The 24,954-nt window shown below is 36.1% G+C and overlaps 1 protein-coding gene across 8 annotated transcripts in view; it reads right to left on the bottom strand.

Annotated features, from left to right (window-relative positions):
* Positions 1-21,902, bottom strand: part of ANK3 (ankyrin 3) — a 511,319-nt gene extending 489,417 nt beyond the window's left edge. For 3 of the 8 annotated variants that reach the window (XM_087432165.1, XM_087432166.1, XM_087432167.1), the window contains exon 1: positions 21,686-21,857. In XM_087432165.1, coding sequence (XP_087288291.1) covers positions 21,686-21,748 — 63 coding nt within the window. In that variant the 5' untranslated portion in view covers positions 21,749-21,857. Of the gene's footprint in view, positions 1-21,685 lie in introns of all 8 variants that reach the window. The other 5 variants (XM_087432168.1, XM_087432171.1, XM_087432172.1 and 2 more) reach the window with 3 other exon arrangements.
* Positions 21,903-24,954: the final 3,052 nt, after the last annotated feature.

Raw genomic sequence — 24,954 nt, 5'->3', positions numbered from 1 at the left:
GCGATCAAGAGTGTAAAGGGAGGCTACGGGTGCTAGAAAGAGGATCAGCAAGGTCAGATGGAGCTAAGATGGAGAGAAGAGATGGGAACTAAGTGAGGCAAGGAAGGGACCAATGTCACAGGAAAGAACAGAAAAGTGAGATGAGAGAACTAGCAGCCTCGGAAATGATCTGTCCAGGGACAGCAATATTATCTTGTGTTCCAGCTACGGGTCTCTGTAGAGAATACTGGCATCTTTTATTGAACTAAGTGTTGAGGTACTTCCCAAACTGAAGTTCTATGGTTCGTCAAATGAAGAATAAAACAGTTCTAGGTTACCAGGATTTCTGGCCAGTTTTGTGCAAGTGTTACAGACCTTGGTTACAAAACCTGAAAAATAAATATTCAAGAAGCCTCTAAGGCTACAAATATGATGGCAAGAAATGTTCTCATGATTCTCGTGAATGTGTAAGATTTTCAAGAGATTGAAAGAAACACTAGATATAGCCTAATGCATTTATCCAATCAAAGTAAAGGATATTGTGTATCCAAAGTCAGAGATCAGGATAGACACAGGGAGGGCATTATAAATTAAGAACTGGGTATATGATATTTGGATTTCCTCAAATTAAGCACATTGCATGATTAAGATCACCTCAGTTTATATCATTAAACTATACAATTGGCACAATCCTAGGTCTGTGCCATCATCATCCACTTATAAGATGATGCTATAATGAATTTTCATAAGGAGGCCTCAGCCCAGAGGGATTGAGAAACACCAGGCTCTGCAAACCAACCTGCTAAGCCTTGCCATGTCTTCCAGAAAGCAAGGCTCCTCTGCAGGAGGGAAAAGATATGACAGACAGAATAACTAACATCTTGATAGTCTTTTTATAATTGACAAAGTATTTGTACATTCATAATTTTACTTACCATGCAATATTATTGCAATCCTTAATTCCATTTCTATCCTTCTGAAAGCAATTGCATTTCTCTAGAGCTTCTCCCTGAATGTAAGAGGGTCCACAGAAATGACTGCCCATTTAAAAATGTAAGGCAGGGCCAGCCCCATGGCTTAGCTGTTGAGTGCTCGCGCTCCGCTGCTGGCGGCCAGGGTTCGGATCCCGGTGCACACCAACGCACCGCTTCTCGGGCCACGCTGAGGCCACGTGCCACATACAGCAACTAGAAGGATGTGCAACTATGACATACAACTATCTACTGGGACTTTGGGGGGAAAAAAAATTAAAAAAAAAAAATGTAAGGCAAACACAAGGAACTTTGTGAAACTTCAGACTAAACTATCATATTCCAGTATATTCTGTATTGACTGTAACTTAGCAAAAACTAAGATTCTATTCCATTTAACTGCCTATTTATTCCTGCACTGTCTTCATTTCCTCCAGGCACATGACCCCTCCTATAACAAGCTACTGAGCTTAATTTCTGCAACGCAAGAGGCAGAATGTACACAAAAGGAAAAACAATAGTTACAAAATGAAGCCATGTAGAGTAAACAATCACATCAAAAGAAAAGATCAAGAAAGGGTACAATATCAGGCCTCTTTATTTGGCAGACCCTCAAGTAGTACTTTCCAGTGCCAGCTGATGTTTTAACTCATGTAAACCTCATAACAACCCTATAAGGTAAATAGTATTATCCCCATTTTACAGAAGATAAAACTGAGTCACAAAGAGGGGAAGTAATTTGTCCAAGGTCACACAGCTGGTAAATGCCAGAGCTTAGATTTGAAACCAGGCATACTTTTAACCACTGTATATGCATATACTGCCTTTTTTTAAACAAGTTTTTTAAAACTGAGATATAATTGACATACAACATTGTATTAATTTTAGGTGTGCAGCAGAATGATTTCATATATGTATATATTGCGAAATGATTACTAGAATAAGTTTAGTTAACATTCATCACCACACATAGATACAATTTTTTTTCTTGTGATAACTTTTAAGATTTACTCTCTTAGCAACTTTCAACTATACAATACAGTATTGTTAACTATAGTCACCATGCTGCACATTACATCCCCAAGACTTATTTATCTTGTAACCGGAAGTTTGCTCCGTTTGACCTCCTTCACCCACATGCTCCCTTTTCTTCGTCATCTTCTTCAACAGTTCCTTCAATGAAATTTTTTGAACAACTTTTGCAGCTAACCAGAAAAAAATATATATTTAGAGAAAAAAGAAGAGGAGAATTGCCCTTATTAAGTAAATTAACAATGTGTTTAAGAACAGGCCAGAGCAAAAGGTAGGCTCTCGTCTATTCAAACTTTAAAAAATATTATAAAACTCCATCTTAGAAACCACAGGCAACAGGAAAGGGTGGGGCCATCTTGACATCACAGCCCTAGGTTTTATTAAATTTCTATGAAAAAGAACAGTATACAAAAAGGAAATTATTAGTCAAAATTACAAGACACTGCAAAGGGAACACACAACAAGTTTGGAATGGCATAATGAGCACCATTTGCCCTATGGACAGGTTCTTATTATTTTCTTCCAAATGGGAAAATTTCCCAATGTAAGTATTTAAAACATTCACAGAGGACATTCACAATATCCAATAATAATAGATAGTTCAGAAAATATCAAACCACCTGTCTTATATAACCAATGAGTCTAAAATCCAAGTCTCAAACCCATTTTTACATATCTCCCAAATAACTTTTCTCATGGTCCAAAATGAGGGCGAAGGCCTTGATTTATTAACATCCTTATCTACTTAAGTAGTTAAACATATTGTACTAGTTCCCATTGATTGCAATATTTTGTCACTCCATTTCTCACATATTACAGCTAATTCTTAAATACTATAGTACAGGATTATTATGGTAACTTACCTTTTTACTATTGTTCTACAATTATAAACCATAGAACACACTCACATTCAAATCTCACTTAATTCTTAAAACAATCTCATGAGGAAGACAAGACGTATCTCATCCCTATTTTTATGGATGAGGAAACTGAAGCTGAGAGTTCAGGGCATTCTATAATCAGCCTTTATAGCTTCTGCTCATTTACTCCACAACTACATACCTAAAGACAAATCACACCCATACCAGGAAGCATAATTGTCAAACTCACTAATGGCAATTTCCTGGGTATTCTAATTCCAAAAGAAATTAAATAGGAAACCAAGTCTTTATTTATCAGTCCTTCTGAATAATACCATTCTCTAGGAAACCAAGCTAATCAAACATTGCCACACATATGACGGAGAGAGAAGGGCATGTTCCAAACACACACGCACACACACATGCACACACACCACCATGGTGACTGGCATGTACACAGAAATACCATAGTTTTCCAAGAGATGCTACACACCATGAGTCTAAAATATTTAACAACTTTTAAACAGATTTCAAAAACTATAATTTAAAACGTTAATAATTAATAATTGGCTTATGGCTTCTGACTCAATAATGTATCGCATTTTGGAACGTCATTAAAATATTGTTCAAATATTAGTTTACTATAGTTTAGTATTTTATTTTTGCTCTTGAAGAGTACAAATACCATAATAACACAACATTTCTCTTACAACTAATGTAAATTGCTGTTCAAAGACTAAGACTCTCATTTCTCTATCAGGGAAAAGACCTAATATTTCTCCCTAAGGTTCATAGTTAGTTGAACTAATGCTTACAATGTCTTTTAAATTCATTTAAACTTGATTCCAGCCACAAGTAGATTAATCTTCCCAGAATTCTAGACAATTTGGCCATTTAACTTGGATTCTATGGAGGACTATCACATTTCTTATTAGGTCAGGAGGAACTAAATTATATGTTGACGTTTTTTCTACATCCAAACCAAATATTCTCATCATGCTCGACATTTGGGAGTATAAATAAAAGAGAAGATCCAAAACAATACATATACAGATGTCATTCAAAAGCATTTTGATGAAGACCTATACTATGAGATGGCTTTAATGCCTGCTGGGTTGTTGATTGGAAATTGTGAATTCTCAATGGGGTCACTAGGTGGCATATTACTCTGGGTTGTCTGCACAGGTATCTATAAGGAGAGTAGTAGAGGACAGGGAATGCCTTCAAAAAAATAAGCCAGAGTACTTACTATGCTTTCATAAAGAAACTTTGTTCGTATTTTCTGGTATTTCTAGGACAGATTATATTACTTGTACTCTTAAAAGTACAAGTAATATAAAATAAAATATCTTCTCTAAAAGATAAACATAAAACAAAATGGCAGACTGAAAAATAAGAATATAAAGATTTAAAAAGAAATTATTTTTAACTCCACCATTATGTGTCCAGCAGAAAAGCATGAACACAGCATGTTATGGCAGCTAATCTACCTTTGGAGAAGTCATTGCTATAGTGAAGTGAATTTTACTCTATAATTGCATGGCATTTTCATAAACTGGCAAGGTTTTTTATTTGTGCTTTTATTTTTTACTTACACACTGAATATTAGCCCTTTTTGAATTTCTGATTAATATGCCAACCATATCATTAATATGCCAACCAATATGTTCAGTGTCTCTTCAGAAGTGAAGTCACATCACTTCAGTATATCTACAGTTTAAGAGAAGGTTTAGTAGTATCCTAATCAAGAATTTTCTACACATAAAGTTAAATATTTCCTATTTCTTCAATCATATATTTTACCAATATATGATACCGGTTCTCTTTTCAATATACCACACAAGAAAATGCCTGGTTTGGATTTTTTGTTTGCTTGCGTTTTCAACTCAACAATATTTAATACATGAATTTAGAAACTGTTCAAGGACATCTAGCACTGTAATACTTTTAAGGTGTGCTTTGAAATAAAAATATATGGCCAATAAATCCAACAACAGATTAAAAGACATCTATGTTTAAAAAAATAAGAATCAGATTGAAAGAAAAAGAAAGGGCTATTATTGATGAAAATACATTTACAGAAGGAATTAAGGTGAGAGCCAACTAATATCAAGGCCATTCAATTACTATATTTTTAATTTGATTTGGTCTTCTTTACAAGTTTAAGTTGGTGCACACTGCAGGCCCCTGGACTGCCATTTACAAAGTAAAGTGAAAGAACGTGAAGATATGTACAATTCAAATATTTATTTTGACTTTAGTTTAACATGGAAGAAAAATATTATCTTCCAGAACTAAATAGCATTTTTAAAATTATAATTTAGAGAGACAGTAGTATTATAGCATATTATAGCAGAAACTTAACAGCATTAAGTTTCTAACTTTAGTCATAAAAGTACAAACTATTTCTGAGCTTGCAATTTTAATTTGAAAAGTTGATTATTCACTACTGTATTTCATCAATCTAAGATGCCATTGATTACAAGATGTGCCATTTTTAATGTAACATAAAGAAAAAAATACTATCAAATTACGACACATTATCACATAAACTTCCAAATTTATTCTTTTTGAAAAGAATTATACGAAATATATATATATATTGACAAATATATCATGGCTGCTATCTGGACAACAGCAAGGATAAGACTTCATGGATTGTAAGATGCACCCCAATTGCAGAGACATTAAAATTTGTAAGATACTCTGCCTCTTAGAACTGAGGAAATACGATATTCATATTCATTTCTCGTTAATCTGCAATTAGAAATAAGAGTCTTCATATATCTCCTATCCTATAATTATAAAATCTAAGCTAATTTTTGTGCTCTCAACTAGGTATTTAATAAGATTGAAAACATAAAACGTTTTAAATATCCATGTCTGAGCTTTCACAACCAACTAAAATATACATATATGTTAAGTTTCAACAAAATGCTTTTATTACAACAATAAATATAAATATCACCAGCTTTAAAGCTTTATGTATAATGACACAGTACTAACATATGTTTTTGGTAAAGATCTTGGACACCTGGTGAATTTGATATGGCACTTGAGTGAAAATAGATTTACTTGCTACTACTGTTCATGTATCAGTCATGAACTCCAAATATGTGAGATTGGAGCTGTTTTTATGAATCTAGTTTGCCACAGAATCCTAGAAATTTGTTGTATGTAGTAATAAAGTGTAGAGAACTGAATTATTTTGCTAAATCTACTAAAGCAGGTATTTCTGCTTCCTTTACTTTACGTTAAAACCAACTGATAAATTACAATGACTGAAATTTAATTACACCACCTAAATGGCAAATTTCCTTAAAACAGAGAAGTACTCAAGGGCAGGAAAGAAGAAATCAGTCTTTGCATTTGGACAGGTTGTGAATCTTGGGTCTGCCACATACCCATTGGGTGAGCTCAGACACTTCTCTTAGGTTGAGCTTAGTCACTAGTGAAATAGAAGAAAACACTTCATTGGTTTGCTGTAGGACTTAAGAAAATGAGATAAATTATGTAAATCTCATAGACTAAATCCTGCTACATAGCAGGGATTCAGGGAATGTTAATTTCACCTTCTATTTTTCTGAAATAGTTGATTTGCAACACATTTTTAATAAAATAAATTCCTACCTGACACATACTAATCTGGAAATCTGAAATTTCAGCCTCCATTTAAAGTTCCTGAGCTCCTCAAGCATCATCCAGATTTTTCCAGCCACAGCCTCTCTATTACTTCTACCACTTGAAATCATCTATTCAGTGCCTTGAGGAATGTAATGTTTACAGTGCTCATTGAAATCACTTTTGTAATGAGCCTTGACTGCAGTGGTGGTGGGGTAAAATCTGGTATCAGTATTTGAATGATTCAAAGAGTAAAAAAATTTTATTAAAAATCAATAAAATAAAGGAAGATAGATATACATTAGATAAACATTTACCACAGAGCTTCTTTACACAGGAACTCAGTTCTAAGGTTCTACTCAGAAAGAACTGAAGACAGTAGCCAGCTCTTCATAACACAGCTAAAAACAGAGGTGCAAACTTGGAGTCCAAGAGACTACTGATTGGTTGTTTGCTTGATTGTTTTGGGCCATGTACTGTTTTTAAAAAAAACATTAATTAGTTTCAATATTTCAATATCAAGAGATTTCACAGAGAAATCCAGACGTCTGGCTTTTCTTAAATAATTAGTAAATCTGGCCACACTAGCCCCTATTTATTCATTCATATTACTTCTACGTCTGTAATCATAAGAGCTTATCACCCTGATTCAAAACAAGCTCTCTCCAGAAAAGCATTTTCACATAAACACCAAGTCATACACCCCAGCACAAAATACACCCTGAAGTCTGTGTCCTTACTGGTCTCAGGTTATTCTTTTATTTTTTTTACAGGTATTACCCTTCAAACTACATCACCTAGAGCTCTTTCTCTAAGTAAAATTCTGAAGTAGTTGTCCTGTGAGCTTACAATGTCCCTGAGAGCAGGGACAGGGCAGCGTCCGTGGAGCCCAACAGTGTGTTTCACCAGGAGTGCAGGTAACCACAGGTGATTCCGCCCACTCCAAACTGGTGGCATCTCAAGGAAAGAGCCCTCAAGTGCTAAATCCCAAGCCTTTCTTTCCAGGGGCATCTTTCTACAAATGATATCTTTCTTACTGCTGACCAGCGCCCAGACCATGAAGCCAGAAACTGCAATGACAGGAGGTGTTATAGTTCAATCAAATGGGGTAAATGACATTTTAAAGTACATGACAAGCCAAGAACCATTGTGAATTTCATTAAAAAATTCAAAACCCAGTAGATGCTGACATCTTCAATGACATGTATCAAAGTGTATTCCAATGTGGATTTTCTTCTACATCTGTTTATTAGCAAACTTATTTTCCTGATAAAATCAACCATACTTGACCATTTATTTTTATTATAGTAGTCTGATAATTACATACAGTTTATATAATTACTAAATACTCTTATATGTTATGATATCACGAGTCAACATATTTGTATCACCTAAGCCCCTAAGAGAGATTCAGGGAAAAATTTATCTGGGAATGAAAATACAAAATAGCTTCTAAGTTGATTCTCTCAGCATTAATAAAATATGCCCAACTTTTCAGTTTTGTATTTCTTTTATTTTTAAAAGAGATCTGACTCCAAAATTCTTACAGAAGAGGAGAGGAAATAAAGAGAAAAACGATAAGAATAGAAATTGTAAAATTTTCCAGTCATAAATAAATTTAAAGAAAGAAATTTTAAAAAAACATTTAGATAAGGAGGCCACATTTTATTGGAATATATCCTCTTAGAAATGAAATTATTGAAACTTTCTAGTTATAAATTTAAGGCAAGAAAAAATTTAAAAGCATTCAGGTACAAAAGCTGCATTGTATTTTGTATCTGAAGACCATAAACAGACTTTGAATGGCTTTCTTGAATAGTTAATTCTAAATCTTCAATATGGTAACACATGTCACGACCAGAAAGTACTCTATGGGGTAACACCAGTTTTGCCCAGTGGACTGTGGAATAACTTGACTAACTGTATATTTTCATGAGGTTAGGTAGCATCAAAAAAGAAAGAAAACAAACAAAAAACCTACCCCACCAAGAAAAGCTCTAGGAGCCTAATATCTCGAGAATTTTCCTGCTTGTTCAGTAAAGATCATGTGACCCATAAGCAAATAGCTTTCCAATACTTTTCTCTTTCCTGCAGTGTCTACCACAGAGCCAAGCAGTTAATTCTTGTTTATTTTTATGTCAACCTTCTTCCTATTACAATCACTTATTCAGTAGCTCTTAAAGGACACTCTTAGCGGTGCAGCTCACCTAGTTTTGCCCAAAAAAGTTGATCAAAAGAATGGCTACAGTTGTCAGTCACAGCCCACCTGGTTCAGAAACCTCTTTGTAACATTGCCCAGGGGCATCCTCTCACTCTAGATATTAAAAGAAAAACAACTGAGAATGATTGACGCTACACTATGAAATGAGAATTATATACCATTTGCTCCACAATTAAGTTAACCATAAACATATGCAACACAGAGGATGTCTGATATTTTAAGCCTCTAAATTTCTTCTCTCTGGGAGAAAGCTTAAACCAGATGTGGCTAAATGCACCATCTATTTTTCTGACCTACTATAAAGAACAGAGTCCAGTTCATGCAGTCTGTTCTGGGAGAGTCAATTACTTGTGCTAAGGGATGTAACAAATTACAAACTCTTCTCAGTTCTTTCACTGTTCAAAGTTCCTATTTCAAGTAAAAGTCTGCAGCAGGAATGTTACCACATGATTTTACTTTTCTCTGATGCTTTAGGATATACCTGCTGCTATTCACTAAAAGCCCACGAGTGGCTCCTCTATCTGCATTAAATCAGTCACTGTCTTTTTCCACAAACCCCTTTTCCACCGTTTCCATCTCTCTATGATGAATACACACACAGTTTCACTATATTTTACCCAAAAAATTCCACAAGAATAATATATCATGTGACTAGATAAGTAATAAAATATAGAAATATGAATACAATAGAAGTCAAACTATAAAAACCTATCAGAGGAAAACATTCTGGCAGTTAGTAAGTTTTACAATGTTTATAGAACTACTATATATATGAACAATATACCACTCCTAAGTATATAACCAAAAGAACTGGAACAGGTGTTCAAACAAAAATTCGTACATGAATGTTCATTGCAGCTCTATTCACAATAGCCAAAAGGTAGAAACAACCCAAATGTCCATCAACAGATGAATGGATAGACAAAATGTGGAATATTCATACAATGGAATATTATTCAGCTAAAAAAAGGAATAAAGTTCTGATACATGTGACAACATGGATAAACATTGAAAATACGCCAAGTGAAAGAAGCCAGACACAAACAGATACATATTGTATAAACCATAAACCATTCATATGAAATATCCAGAATAGGCAAATTCATAGAGAAAGCAAGCAGATTAATAATCGTCAGGGGAAGGGGAGGGAGGGAATATGGAGTGAATGCTTAATGGGTGCATGGTTTCCATTTAGGGTGATGAAAAAGTTCTGAAACTAGATAGTGGTGATGGTTGCACAACATTGTGAATGTAGCTAACGCCACTGAATTGTACACTTTAGAATTGTTACAATGGTACATTTTACGTTATGAGTATTTTACTGCAAAAAAAAAAAAAGTCAGAGTGGCAAATTGTCTGTGATTTAGATGTAAACATTGCACGAATTGTCCCTGAGGGGACTTCTATGAAAGCCCCAAAACGAAAGAATCTGGCTACTTACTTTGCCATTAAATACGGTATTCTTTCTAAAACTATTTTAGATCCCATGCTTTATGTTCAGAATGTTTCATGTGGTTACGTGGTACATGTTTCATGTTGTTAAATATAACAACAGAACAACAATTGGAATTCTACTTGAAAGGCGAAAAGATTAGGAAACATTCCTTCTTTTCTTTGCACCTCAACTATAAAAATACAAACACTAGAATGCGAAGTGGTAAATAAGGTGGCTAAATTGTTAGAGACACAATAATGTTAGAGATGTTGAATAGAAGATAACTACAAAGAAGAGGTTCTCTCAGGCCTCTGCCTCCCTTCAGCAAACACACAGCTCTGCCCCCAAGTCTCACCTCTGACACTATTGCTTTGAAAATACGAATTCAATATCTTTGGTGGAAAGTTGTCTCTTAAAACTCATAATCATCATAGGTATCATCTGGTTCAACTACATTTCAGAGATTAGAAAATAAGAGGTTTCGGGCCGGCCCCGTGGCTTAGCGGTTAAGTGCACGCGCTCTGATGCTGGCGGCCCGGGTTCGGATCCCGGGAGCGCCCCGAGGCACCACTTCTCCGTCCAACGCGAGGCCGAGTCCCACGTACAGCAACTAGAAGGATGTGAACCTATGACGTACAACTATCTACTGGGGCTTTGGGGGGAAAAAACTGAATAAATAAAATCTTTAAAAAAAAAAAAAAGAAAATAAGAGGTTTCAGTTCAATATCACACAGGTGAACTCAATGAACATTTTTATATTTCCATATATATTGTCTTAAATGTCTTCAATGTAAATATCAGCTAATTTCCAATCTCACGTTCCTTCCACCACACTGCCTCCTGCTGTCATTACACCAGAGCAGAAGAAAGAAAGAAGAAAACCCACAATGCATTATTCTTTCTTATATATCACCCTGTTCCCTCATCCTAAATGGTTAAACAAAATACAGAGCACAAAGATTTTTAGAGCACAAATATAAGAGTGAAATATACAATCATGCACCACATAATGACGTTTCGGTCAATGACGGACCGCATAAGAGTAGTACCATATAGCCTAGGTGTGTATTAGGCTATAGATCTAGCTTTGTGTAAGCATACTCTACGATATCCACACAAGGACCAAATCACCTAACAACGCATTTCTCAGAACATATTTCTGTCGTTAATCGACATGTGACTGTACATTGCTATGCTAATATACTCATGTTAATAATCCAAATCCTATCTGACATGTACCAGCAGAAGTTAACATTACACAAATATAATGAACTATTTCTACCAATTTTTATGATTACATAATGTAGTATGTTCCATAAAACTGCTGCTAAATCAAAATTTCCCTAAAGATAAATATGTAATTTTCTAAAACAATTTAAAAGATAATTTTTTAACAGATTGCTATATTTAGAAGACAAATTTCTAACTTTACTATTAAAGAAAAAGGAAATCAACATTACAAATTAATTTTACCATCATGAAACAAGATCTTCTGATTTGTAAAGAAGAAAAGAGAGCAAGTCACATTAAAATGATACACAAAAATTCTAATTTGAGGAAACAATGAACTGTAATTATATCCCTTAAATTTTGCTTTTCTTCATATAAGTAGTACCCAAACTAATCCTATACTAGCAATGCTTTTAACACTAATGACAACAGCTTCTCTAGCTGTATGTTTACTTTTGGCCAAGAGCTGTGCTAGGTACTTGACATACACTGTTTCTAATCCTCACAGTAAACCTCTAGGTAAGCAAACTATCCCACATTCTACAGACTAGAAAACAAGGGCTTAGGAAATGTAAGTAACTTGAGTAACTTTGAATAGCTATTAAATGGTGGAACAAGGATTCGAACTCTGGTGTATGTGATTCCATTTTCTGCTGTTGCCAGTTCACCATGCAGAGCATCTTCCTTTGACCATAAGCCCATGATCATAATACTTTTGGGAGAACTTTCACTTTAAAGATTACGAGAAAGCCTTAAAAGTAGAAGATAAAAGGCACATGTTGACACATTAGTTTAATGCAGCTGAATTAGCGTATCTATTTTCTAAAGAGAAAACTATAATTGACTGGCATATTTATAATCTACACAAAGTACTCTAACATAACGCCTGAAGTTTATCCCCCCAAAAGACCTTTTATACAGATACAAGGGACTAGTGTTAAAAGCATCTTCATCAGGTGGACTACTGAGAGAAAATCTGTCATCAATTTAAGCAATTAAAATTAATATTGTGTAGTTTTTACACTTTGATAATATAGAGGACCTTCCTTCATTTTCAGAGCATTTTCTAGACATCTCCTAAAATAGCAAAATTTTGTGAAAGATGGTGAAAACTTATCAAGTACTAACGTGTTGATGTGAGTTCCTAGCACCTATTTCAAGCACACTCACATAACTGAATTCATCAAAAGCCATCTCTAGTAAATTTTTAAAAAGAAAGGCTAGAATCCTGGAACCTATTATTGCTATTCTACATTCATAAATGCCCTGTGTGTTTTTTCTAACTTTAAGACATAAAGAACAGTTGAGGAGGATGAGCCCTGCGCAATGGGTCAGAACAGGGAACTTCGAATATCTGAAACCAAGCTGTTTCCTGTGCTTCTCTATTTGTCCAAACAACAGATTGAGTGAAATAACCCCACATGGATAGTAGGAGGCAATCCATTAAATTTCTGATAAACATCTCTGTGGGGGCAGTGGAGTGGAAATCCATAAAATCATAACTGCACTTGCTTTTGTTTTTAAAAAGAAACTTTGAAGTTATTCATAAATATTTACTTGAACACATGATTCACTATATTACTTGCAGTTACGCACAAAATCTTTTTCATTAATTTTCAGACCACTGTGGTTCAACTTCTGTATGTATTTTTGTTGTTCCTTCTATGTTCAAATGAACTAGATTAAAAAATGGTGAAATCCTCACTTCAGATAATATGATAATGTTCCAAAGAGATTTTTCAATTTTGTAAAATGCCGAGGTAAATGATCTAGTGATGAAATCACTGCATATAAAGACTAAATAAGCCAGTATCATGAAAATAACAAAGGGAAATTACACAGTGTTCCTGAATAAATTATCTAAAGGTTAAGCTTAGTGTCAAGGAATTAGCTTGGCTTGCTATAATTACTGTTTAATTTTTCATTAAGTACCCACAAAATGCTGACATTAAATATGACACAAGTGCTTAGAATTGTGGAGCCTGTTTTCTAAGGCAATGTACATTTCATTGGCTACATATATGCCATTTGCAAAAATTATTGTGCATAAACATCATATCAAGGCTTATTAAATTCAGTTTTTGATGTATGCCTTTATTTGTATTTCTATTTTACCAAGTAGACTATGTACCAAAGGTAAAAGTAAGTGTTAATTGAAGGCTTAAGAAATGGGGGTTTCTGCAAGAAATTTTTAAATTCGTCTCTGTACTTAAGTCACAGTGGCTAACAATGAGTAGCATTGAAAAGTAGAATAATAGAATAAAAGTTCATCATTCTCCCAAGTTCAATGGGTGCTACACTGTTCAGGTATCATGTATCCCCAGCTGACTCTCTAAAATATTGTTCCTTACCCTTAAAAGTTACAAAACATTGACTGCATTCCGGGAGGAAAAAAACATTTGAGGGCTATGTGTAGAAATCTTTAAAGTTCAGGCCAACTGGGAGCATCCATTAAAGTGATGTTCCTTTCTCAGGACCCAAACACCACAGGGCCTTTTTCCAAGCAGTTCCTTCTGCCTAAAATGTCATCTTTTCAGAGCTGACCAAGTCCCTGTCGTTACTGAGCTCACTGCTCAAGGGTCACCTTCTCAGCAAGGCCTTCCTTGACACGCTGGCTCTAGGAATTGCCCCTTCTCTGGGTACTTCTCCCTTATAGCAGCCTGTCGTGTAATTTTTATATTAACTTATTGCTAGTCATCCACTTTGTTTAGTGTCTGTCTTGTTCCCTGATGAATCCCTTGCACCTGGAATACTAAGTGCTCAAAAAATATTTGTTGAAAGAATAAATGGTACGGTATTGAGGCAGCACCAAAATAATGAGCTAGATCTATTAAATAGTTTTGCACAATTATACTTTATTTTAAAACACACACACACATGGTAGAAATGCCAGACAAATAAATCTCATGTGCTGTGGAACATAATTTAAAAGACTAGTGCGTTAGGAGTGAGGGATGCAAGTTTTGAGGCTGTCTACACAGACAGCCCACATTCAGCAAACTGCTTAATTATGTTCTGAGTTTCACAATCTAAACTCTATTGAAGCATTGAAACTTCATAAATGATTGAGAGTTTTGTTTTTCTTAAAGACACTGTTAAAGCCAGTATATCAATTGGTATCTCTAAAAACATTAAAGAGATATCTTATGACAGCATGTTTTAAATATGCTTTGTTCCTATTACTTCCCTGGTGGTGGGAGGACCAATGGATTTCAGTGACTAGAGCTATAAAATTAATAGAGGGATAAGGAGTTGAGAGAAACTTCTAGATGTTAAGCTATTAACATAACCAAGTAATAAATTACTTTATATTTATAACTGTGTAACAGAGAGTAAAAAATAGAATGAAAACTTTCAAAAATTAAGTTATATAAAAATATACCCATAAATGGAAATTTTTATTTAAGAAGGATGATAAAGTCATTTTATGTGCTAATTGTGGGAAATTAATTATCCTTCATATAATTAACATTATTTTCTTGGCAGGTAGGCACAATGATTCGATCAAATGATAATTTCCCCAAAGTCTATATGTTTTGTTTCAAAAAATATATACCTGAGTTATTTTTATGACCTCATTAAATGGTCATGAACAATAGAAAATTAAGAATTTTGTAAACAATATACTAAGACTCTTTTTCCTCTTATTGATAAGCCACAATTCACTACTTTAAAAACAAAAACAAAAAAACTCCCGAAAACCAGCTTTTATAAATATCGTCTTCAAAACCACCCTGTCCAAATGTGCCGATTTATTACCAACGAAGCCAATATCTGTTAGAATGCTCCTGGAAATATTTTTTTTTCCTACAAGACTGAAAACTGTAGCAGGGACCTTTGATATAGCGCCTGGCATTACAGAGCACCACCTTATCTGGAATTAGTTAAAGACAAAAACAAGCCCTCTCACCCCAAGCTAACATCATCAGTCCCAGCTCAGAACTCAGGACAGATTCAGAATGCATTATCTGAAATTCTTGCAGCCAGAAAAGCTTTGGGATTCACACCTTTTCAGATCTTAGGAAGGTATATACCAATACTATGGACATCCCCAGCAGCATCTTGGGAGAGCACCCCATAAGCAAAGAATTTTTACTTCTGCAGCAAAACGTACGAATATTCACACTAAGGAGGGTAAATAAAGACTATAAATAGCTTCACCTAAGGTCAGAACAGGTTTTGCTGCCAAATGAGTTCAGGTTGGGTCAGATTTTGCCGCCAAAGAAGTAGGAAAAAATTTTCAGTTTTTCGTTTTGGATTTTGGAATTATGGAGAAGGGATTACAAACCTGTGGAATATCAGTGTCTCACTTTAAAAGCCACGTTCAGAGTCTGTGCCTCAAGGCTGCTCTACATAAAATAAATTTATATCAAGTTTCTTCTGCACTCTTTTTAATAAAAAATTTGAAGAAAATCTCCAGGTAAATCTACCTCATTAAATTTGATTTTTAAATTATATTGAGAGTCTATTACTCTATCAAATTTTGAAATCAAGAAGTAATTTCCCAGGTTCTCTTAATCCAGTCTATCTTTTCCTACAGAAAGAAAGTTCCAAACACACAAATACCTTGGGCAAAGACAACATGGAAATCTGCATACTAAAATGAGCAAACTCCAATGCTAAGCTCAAGAAAATACCATTATAAATTAATTATTGGAGAAGTCAAAATTTCTGCTTCATGGATATGGATGCACAAGACACTTAAACATTTTAGGTACCTATTAACTATAAAGTTGATAGCATTTGTGAAAGTCAGATTAACAACCAAGAGGAATAATAAGAAGACAATAAAAATCATTTTAAATTTCTAGCTATATAAGACTAAAAGAAAAAACATTTGACAGTGATGCACACAGTGAAATGGAAAAGGATAGAAAAGCTACTTGACGTGGAGTATATCATTAGCCCCTCAGAAGGTACAGTGCATTGGAGACGTGATCCTACTCAGTGAACCATAACTCAAATAACTCACTTGTCAACAAAAGACCTCGAGAGGTTATTTGCCTGTAGAGCAAAATGAACAATGTGAGCAATGTCCAAACACAACAGGAAAATTACAGGTCAACAAAAGTGCTGTGTGCTCAAGGTGCACCCGCACACAACACCATATAAGAGGACACTGTGTATTCAATGCACCCTAATTGAAGACTCTGGAACCAAAGAATTCAAGAATGAAATTCCAGCAGCATTAGGAATATTGAATGAAAATCAGAAATGGACATTTTCTTGACTCTCCCTCAAAAAATGAACATACATTTGGATAATCTAAGCTTCATCAGAGAAGAAACAGCTCTCACACAAACGATAAGCACACGGGAGAAAAGGAAGAAAGAGAGCGAGTTATGAAGTCCACCCTCAGAAGAAACACAAACTATAAAAACTAACTTAAAGTAAGTTACTTTGAATTCTTAAGATGGAAAAGGCAACTGAACTGAAATGGTGAAAATCCCTTTACTGAAGTTCCTCAGAAAATAAGCAAACTCAAGGCAATGGGACTCAATCCCTGAAAGGGCCTAAATATCTAAGTATTTTTCTCCAATCTGCCACTAAAGCAAAAAAAAACAAACAAACAATGACTGAATGAAACACTCAAGGGACCAAGTCCGTAAGAATCATTGGTGATGAAACTATATGACATACATTCCGACCAGATGGAATGATAGTGTAAAATAAAGACCTAGCATTTCTACCAAATATTAGGGATGTGTTTCTAAAAAGCAAATCTGACTGGGATACTCATCTGCTCAAAGCCTTCCAGTGAACCCAGGACAAAAAAGAGATCTTGAGCTTAAACTCTTTGAGATGGTACTTACCTTTTTCCCCATTCTCATATCTTGCAATAACACATCCTTGTACTCTACTTTCCAACCACACAAAACAATGTTTGGATTCCTAAGTACACGAGACTGCTTCAAATCTTTCTCTCTCTCTCATGCCACACTCTCTATCTGGAAGGCTCTGACCCTCTGGGGAGCACTTGGGAAACACATTTTTTAACAGCCATTCAAGCATGCCTTCCTCTATCTATCTTTGGATAGATAGCATTAGGATGATCCTAATGTCATCCTCAAATAGAATTTACCACACCCTCCTTTCTGCTACTACTGGAACCTGAATTCACCTTTATTTGGTACCCTTAACACTTTCTACACGGATTGGTTTACCATAGCTGGCTCTGGTCCAGTAACTGAAGGCTCTCCACTACATAGCATCTGCTAAATAACTAAATTAATTGAAAGAACTTCAATCACCATCACATGTTTTATTAAGCATATTTAAGTTGGGAATCTGGACAACACACTCTTTGGATGCTCCTATGGATTGAACTGTGCCCCCTCCCACCCCAAATTCATATGTTGAAGCCCTAACCCCCATTGTGACTATATTTGGAGATAGGGTAATTAGGGTGAAATGAAGTCACAGGGTGAGATCCTAATCCAACAGGATTGCTGGCCTTATAAGAAGAGAAAGAGATCTCTTTCTCCACTTGCATATACAGTGAGAAGGCAGCTATCTACAAACCAGGAAGAGCTCTCATCAGAACCCAACCATGCTTGGCACCCTAATCTCAGACTTCCAGCCTCCAGAACTATGAAAAAATAAATTTCTGTTGTTTAAGCCATCTAGTCTATGGTATTTTGTTACGGCAGCCCTAGCTAACTAATACGGATGCTAAATTTAAAATCTCATCGGGGCCAGCCCAGTGGCATAGCGGTTAAGTGCATGCACTCCGCTTCAGCAGCCCAAGGGTTCACAGGTTCGGATCCTGGGTGCGCACCAGTGTACCGATGCACCGCTCGTCAAGCCATGCTGTGGTGGCATCCCATATAAAGTAGAGGAAGATGGGCATGGATGTTAGCCCAGGGCCAATCTTCCTCAGCAAAAAGAGGAGGATTAGCATCGGATGTTAGCTCAGGACTGATCTTACTCACACACACAAAAAAATCACTAAATATCACTTTTTACACTTAACTTTCACGGCTGGTTAAACTAAGCACTTCTGACAATATAATATCAGGTGAGCAATATGTCCTCATTTGTCATTTCTACTATAGAATCAGCTGCTCTATAGCAAGTTGGAAATTCCATGATGGCAACCACTTTGAGTTTAGGTGTTATTGTTTTAAAACCTCTTTTGAAAAATATAGTCTTAATGATTTTTTTTTTTAACTCTCATAATATCCGTAGCAGCTGTACCAGGTACATGATCCCCATTTTATAGATAAAGAGTTTGACTGTTCTTTCAAAAAAAGATATCAAGTTAGAAGCAGGACTGGACTAGAACTCAGGGCTCCTGAAATTTAGTAAATCCTTCTCTCATAACCAGCATAAAGAGAGATAAAGAGCTACGAGATGTGGATACACATAGATACACACACACACCCTCCCTCTTCACATTCCAGAACAAGATTTAGAAATTATTAGGAAAAAAAAAATTTCCTAACATCAATTTGAATCCTTAGATCCCTGGGCAAAATACAAAATACTCTGTGCTAACAAAGGAATAATATAATGATTCCATCACATTTATCTTGCTGACTCCAATATTAAATATGTCTCACAAGAGACTTTATACCCAAATGCCCTAAGCATGTGATCCGTTCTGAAAACACTCAACATCAACTCATAATTTTTAAGGCCATTTTGATACACATTCTCATACAAACAGGATTCCACACCAAATTTTATATTAAAATAATTCCATAAGTAACTAGGAAATATTTAAAATACTTTGGGGAGCTCGTTGCAATAGAATTCGGCAAGTTGTATATATTTCCCACCTGAAATGTTTTCCTGTAACCACACCCACCAATGCTGCAGTGTAGGTCATCTGGGACACCCAGAGACCTGAAATATTTGGTTCAGGGGATGTGGAAATCTCACACACACACACACACACACACGCACACGTGTGTATGTATTTAAAAGGCAAAAAAAAAACATATTGTATCCTTTAACCAGGAAATATGGGAAGAAAAGACCTATTCATTTAAAAGACATCTCCTACTTGATATATGTCTGCTCTAACACCGAAAATTCTTGGTGAACTCTGGTCAGTAGAGATAATTCAATGAGACATTTATTTAGTGTTAACTCCATACAAGGAGCTTGCTGAGCGCCTCCTGATGTGAATACTGGTAGGTTCAATGTGCTCAAGGGAACAGAGCAGGTACATGATAACTTGAAAAAGAAGCAGAATGTGTCGCGTGTCCTGACAGTATAAAGTGCTGTGTCAGTCTAGAAGACTGACTTCTAACCAGGGTGAATCAACAGATTTCAAGAAGAGGGCAAGATCTGGGTTGGACTTTCACAGATGGATAGGATTTCACCAAGCGCATTGGCACAGAAATGCTTTCTTCATGGACAAAGGACAAGCATCCAAAGAAATGGATTAATTCACAGACTGGTAAGACTCCAGTTTGGATGGAGTCAGATACGAATGAAGCAAATAGTGAAGAAAAAAAGAAAAGCCTGGGATGTGAGTGCAGGTTAGATTGTAAAGGGCCTCAAGCTTCGTGGTCAGGAATTTGGATTTCACTAAGCAGGCAGTAGGGAGTCTGGAAGGTACTGGGGCAGAGTGTGATGATGAAGGCTTTCATAAAGAGTACCCTGGCAGCAGTTGGGAGAGTCTAGAATGGAAGAGAGATGGACTCAAAGCAATGACTTAATACTGGGCTCTGAGTAGGATTACCTTATACGAGGAGAAATGGAACACAGATGGGAAAATTTCAAGGAAGAGAGGAAAAAAATGCCCATGTTAAGGAGTCACATAAAAGCTCAATGATTTATAACCAACTCAGGCATTGCTCACTTTAATCTGGATTGCACTGTCGTGGCTCATGATGTCTGCCTGGGCTCCCTGTGACACTCTTGTGTTCAGAATCATAGTGGATCCTGTCAGACACTTAAGGCCATATCTCATAAACATAAGCAAAGCTGACAGCTTTCCTTGAGACCAGCACCACTATGCCAGGCATTAAACAAATCATTTGTGCTGTGCAGCTGTGACCTGCTCCCTTGGGAAATCAGAATAGCACCTTTACAACATCACCAACCCCTGCTGAGACAATGTACAAGAAGTCAAGGCTGACTTAAAGCCAGTCTGCACAGCCTCACCGTCTATAGGATGTTGAACCACTGCCCTGAATGTTGGCACGTTCATAAATGTGTCCTCAAAGTAATCTGCTCATAGTAGCTCCTTTAAGAACACCGTATTCAAATGAATCTTTTCATAAATAATAAACAGATTATGAAAATTTTTTAACTGCCTGACAATTCAACGACTAGTTGAAATTTTAATCTTCTCTACTATAACCATCCATTCTCTATGTGTCCATTGGCTGAGCATTTATTACATTGGGTCAGGGAAGCATTTTAAAAAGCCACAATTCTATATAACAGTCCTAGTAATTAAAATATAATATCTGAAGATTTTGCTCGCAGATAAAAAATATATAGTACACATTTTCCCTGAATAGTTATGAGCTGTAGTCCTATTTTAGGGATTTGTTTCTCTTTGTTATAGATACACAACTGTCTTTTCCATTGGTGGCACGCCCTATGGAAGCCAGTTTACAAACCACCATGGATGAAAAGCAAATGCTAGACCTGGATAATTACCCCCCCTCCCCCATTTCAAATGTATTAAAAAGTTAGGAGCACATTTTAAAATATACACATTCAAGAAAACCACGATGAATCTACAGGTTTACAATAATCATCTATTGATATTTTGAAGACTCTTCAACTTACGTGGAAAACAAAATTAATTTTATAAATTATAATGGACAAATCAGGCATACAGCTGTACAACTGCAGAGTCGACTGCAAATCTGAGATTTGTCAGCCATAAGCTGATCAATAATTAAAATGGAGTTCACCTCCATGCTGTAATTTTAAAGTATAACTATAGGTTTCTCTAAGTTTGCCTAAAATGTGTGTTAAAGCTAAACATCTATACCATAATAATATCCATTAGTAATTGTACCCTGTTGATTAACAAGCATTCTGGAAAATTTAAAGGGAAAAAAAACACACCCACCCACATAATTAGGACATGTGTTTACTTAATAATCTTGAATATCACTATGAAAAACACACCACTTCAGTGAAATCTAAATGACTATATTTAACTGTTTAAATATTTCAGCAATGTATCCAAGTTGTGATGTTTTTCTCCAACACAGAACACACCCATTAATAGACCAGAAAAACAAAAGCATTCTGATTCTACCAGCTTCTTAAAATCCAATCTCTTAAAAATTCAGCCTGAAGATCACTTCCTCCCCAGAGCCAGAGAACAATACAGAGAACATGTTGCTTATTCATTTCTTACCTTTTTTCCTTTCCTTTTCCGATGAGCAGGTTTTGCATTTTTCTCCTTTGGTTCTTCGCTCATCTTTCCTTAAATCAGGTGAATTTATAAAAGACAGGAGATCACTGCCCGTATTCCAACATCCAAAACCACGACAAAGAGTCAAATCATTGAGACCAAAGTCCATTTACGGGTGCTCCCCAGGCAGGCAGCCGCTGCTTAAACCCAGCCCCTGCTGCTGTCAGGGAGCTGCCGGCTGCTAATGTAGCCCTGTTCAGCCTTCCTCAGGAAGAAACTGGGTGTTCTCTACATCAAACAGTCAATTATTCTTCTAAAGAAAATCAATATTTTAGCCTTTCATTTTTAACTAATCATTACCCTGAGATAAAATCTTGACAAGACTTTGTGGCTTGCTCCTCCACAGTGATTCCAGCCTGTAAAGGGTGAGAGAGAGAAAGAGCGAGAGACACATACACACCCTCACACACACAGAAATAAGCTAGACTGCTGACAAGTCTCTGAAGCCTTCCCAGAGGCTGATTTGCTGCTTCTCGCAGGCTGGGAAGCCGAATGTAAATTGCTCTCAGGGCTGCTAGCCTCCCATACGAACACATGTGTTGAATGCATCAGGGCATACCAGAGGAGAGTGATAAAAGATCAGGTTACTACTGGCTTGTAAAAAACACTCAATGATTCAAACAATAAAAGAGACCTACTACTACCAGAGAAACTCAAGGTTACACTTTCTCCATGGTTACTTTTTTTATCTGATAAGCAGAAAGATGGGCAAATTGCCAATCTTCAAGTAAAGATTTCTAATGAAGGGCTAATTACAGAAGGCCTCATACCCAATTTGCCATCATTCATATTTAATCATTGACTTCCTTCCATGAATATATCAACCAACCAACCAACCAACCAAGAAGAAGCCCTCCAGAATATTCAGGAAAAACTAAGAGCAAAGCTGCTGTTTACGTGGCAGAAACACTGTGTGCTTCTTGACTGTGTTTAGGGCAGGGCTGCTCTCAGATCAAGTTACACACTGCACACCGCACACCATCCTGATCCCAAGGCTTCGGGATGTTTTCTGGGTATTGGGGGGGCTTCACACCTGGGTGGAAACTCCCTCACCATTCTTCCATCCATTTAAACAGAGCTGAATTACCAGCAGAAGCTGTCATGTAAGTATCTCTCGAAAAGGGCCAGATACATCCTGATTCAGGAAGGAACAAGGTTCTATGAGCTACCACAGGCAACACTAAGATGGAAACAGCTCTCTCCGAGCAGTTAACTGACACAGGTGTGGAGCAGGAAGAGGGGAACAAGTGGAAAGGGCAGAAGAAAATGGAGAGCAGGGTCAGATCCACCCTTAGGGGCTCAGAAGTCAGCAATAAATCATATTACTTCCTCACTCCAACATTTTTATTCAGGAGAAATTGGATTAAAATTAATATGAACATTGTTATTCAGGAAAAATTGAATTAAAATAACATAAAGCACAGCGTTACAGGGAAAAACACGTCCCAAGGCCTAATTGTCAGTGATGTGTGTGGGAGGATTTAGCACTGGTTTGAGGAAATATTGAACCAAAAGGACCAATGTTTATGCTAAAATATTCCCCATTCTTTACCTATCATACAAAGGGAGGTCATGTCTACACACAACCAACATTCCTTCCCCTACACCTTGAACCACTAGTCCCCCAGAAAGACCTGAGTATGAAGGATGCTTCGGATAGCTTCCCCATGGCTGAGCAGGCCAGGGACAGGGGTACAAATGACCCTGCCAAGAGTTACATGGATTTTGCAAACTGTTAGCGACTGGAGCTACTTTCCACTATGAGGTTCACACATTATTTAATTACAATAATACACATCTCAGCATGTCTGCGGTGGCCAGAATTCTGAATGGTGTCAGGCATCTAAACCCATGTTATAAGTTTCTGTTTAGACTTTGAACTGCTACCTACCCGCAGTTCCCACTTTCTGCTACTATTTCTCAACATTCCTCTTGTCGGGCAATAAATGGTAGAAAATCATAATATGGCAGAATAAACCTTTCAACTTTTTCCATGATTCAACCCTGGCTCCTCTTCAAAACACAAGGAAATCTGGGGAACTGGCAGTACCATCACCACCTGTATCATTCATTTGCTTTAATCAGATAAGCCTGGGTGTGTTACTTGTGGAACTTCTGAGGCACAAGAGCGAGGCAGGTGCTTTATACAAATCCGGTATAAGCTACAGAATGCAAGCAGGTGGACTGCAGTCAGACTGCCTAAATGTTCGCATTCCTCACTGGTCAAGCAAGAGAGATAGCGCATCCATCTATAGCAGAATCCTGACATTTTGATTTCCAGTGTCTAAAGACTTACTGGGTTGAATCACCTCCCTAGAAAAATCTCTGTCAACAACTATTTACTGAGTATCCACAGAGGATGAGCCTCTTTAAAAAAAAAAAAAAAAAACAAAGGTGTGCAGAAATTGAGACTAAATTTAGTCCATTCACGTAAAAATTTACAAATTAATTAGGATTATAAAATATGCAAAATACAACTAACATGAAACTGTCTGGCCAAGTACATAGCACAAGAATGTGTTTGGGGAAAACGTCATTATAATAACTTTCTAAAACTATAAAAGTGTGTTTAAATTTATGAAAAACTTGGGAAATTGATGAAATGAACTGGAATTGATAGGAAATGAATGAGTTTGTGACTGAAGATAATCGTCTGCCCATTTCTTTGATAAACATGATCTTGACTTTTTTCACTTATATATACAATGCTCATATTACAAACTAAAGTGCTCTCTGCTGGTTGATGGGAAAAAAACAGGACTTTTAAAGATACGATTATATGGCAAAATTCTATGAAACATCATTTTAGGGAGGAATTAACCCTACTGATGAAGAACTCACAAATCTGATGAATAATATTTCAAGATGTCACATTGTATAATCAGGCCTGATGGAAAGTCTAGTTTCAAAAACTAATTTTAAAATATGTCAGGTTGTATACTTAAGCAACAAAATGTATTAAGCTTTAATTTAATAATAAATGTGATGTACAACATGTTTTATGTTCATTTTCTGTAAGTTGGTAAGTTCCAGACTTTTTAGAAGGAACAAATAATTACATCTCTAAAAGTCCATAAGAGAGCAAACAGAGTTTCTGTGTTAGAATTAAGGCCTTAAAACATCACAAAATCAATAGTAATTAAATTTCTAAAAATATGAAACATATTTTCACTTTGTAAAATCAGACAAATTTCATTTAGAGGTTGAAAATT

Source organism: Ceratotherium simum, chromosome 6 (assembly GCF_057802395.1).
Source record: "Ceratotherium simum simum isolate JZ-2026a chromosome 6, ASM5780239v1, whole genome shotgun sequence".
Lineage (NCBI taxonomy): Eukaryota > Metazoa > Chordata > Mammalia > Perissodactyla > Rhinocerotidae > Ceratotherium > Ceratotherium simum.
This window is presented reverse-complemented; position numbering and strand designations above follow the sequence as displayed.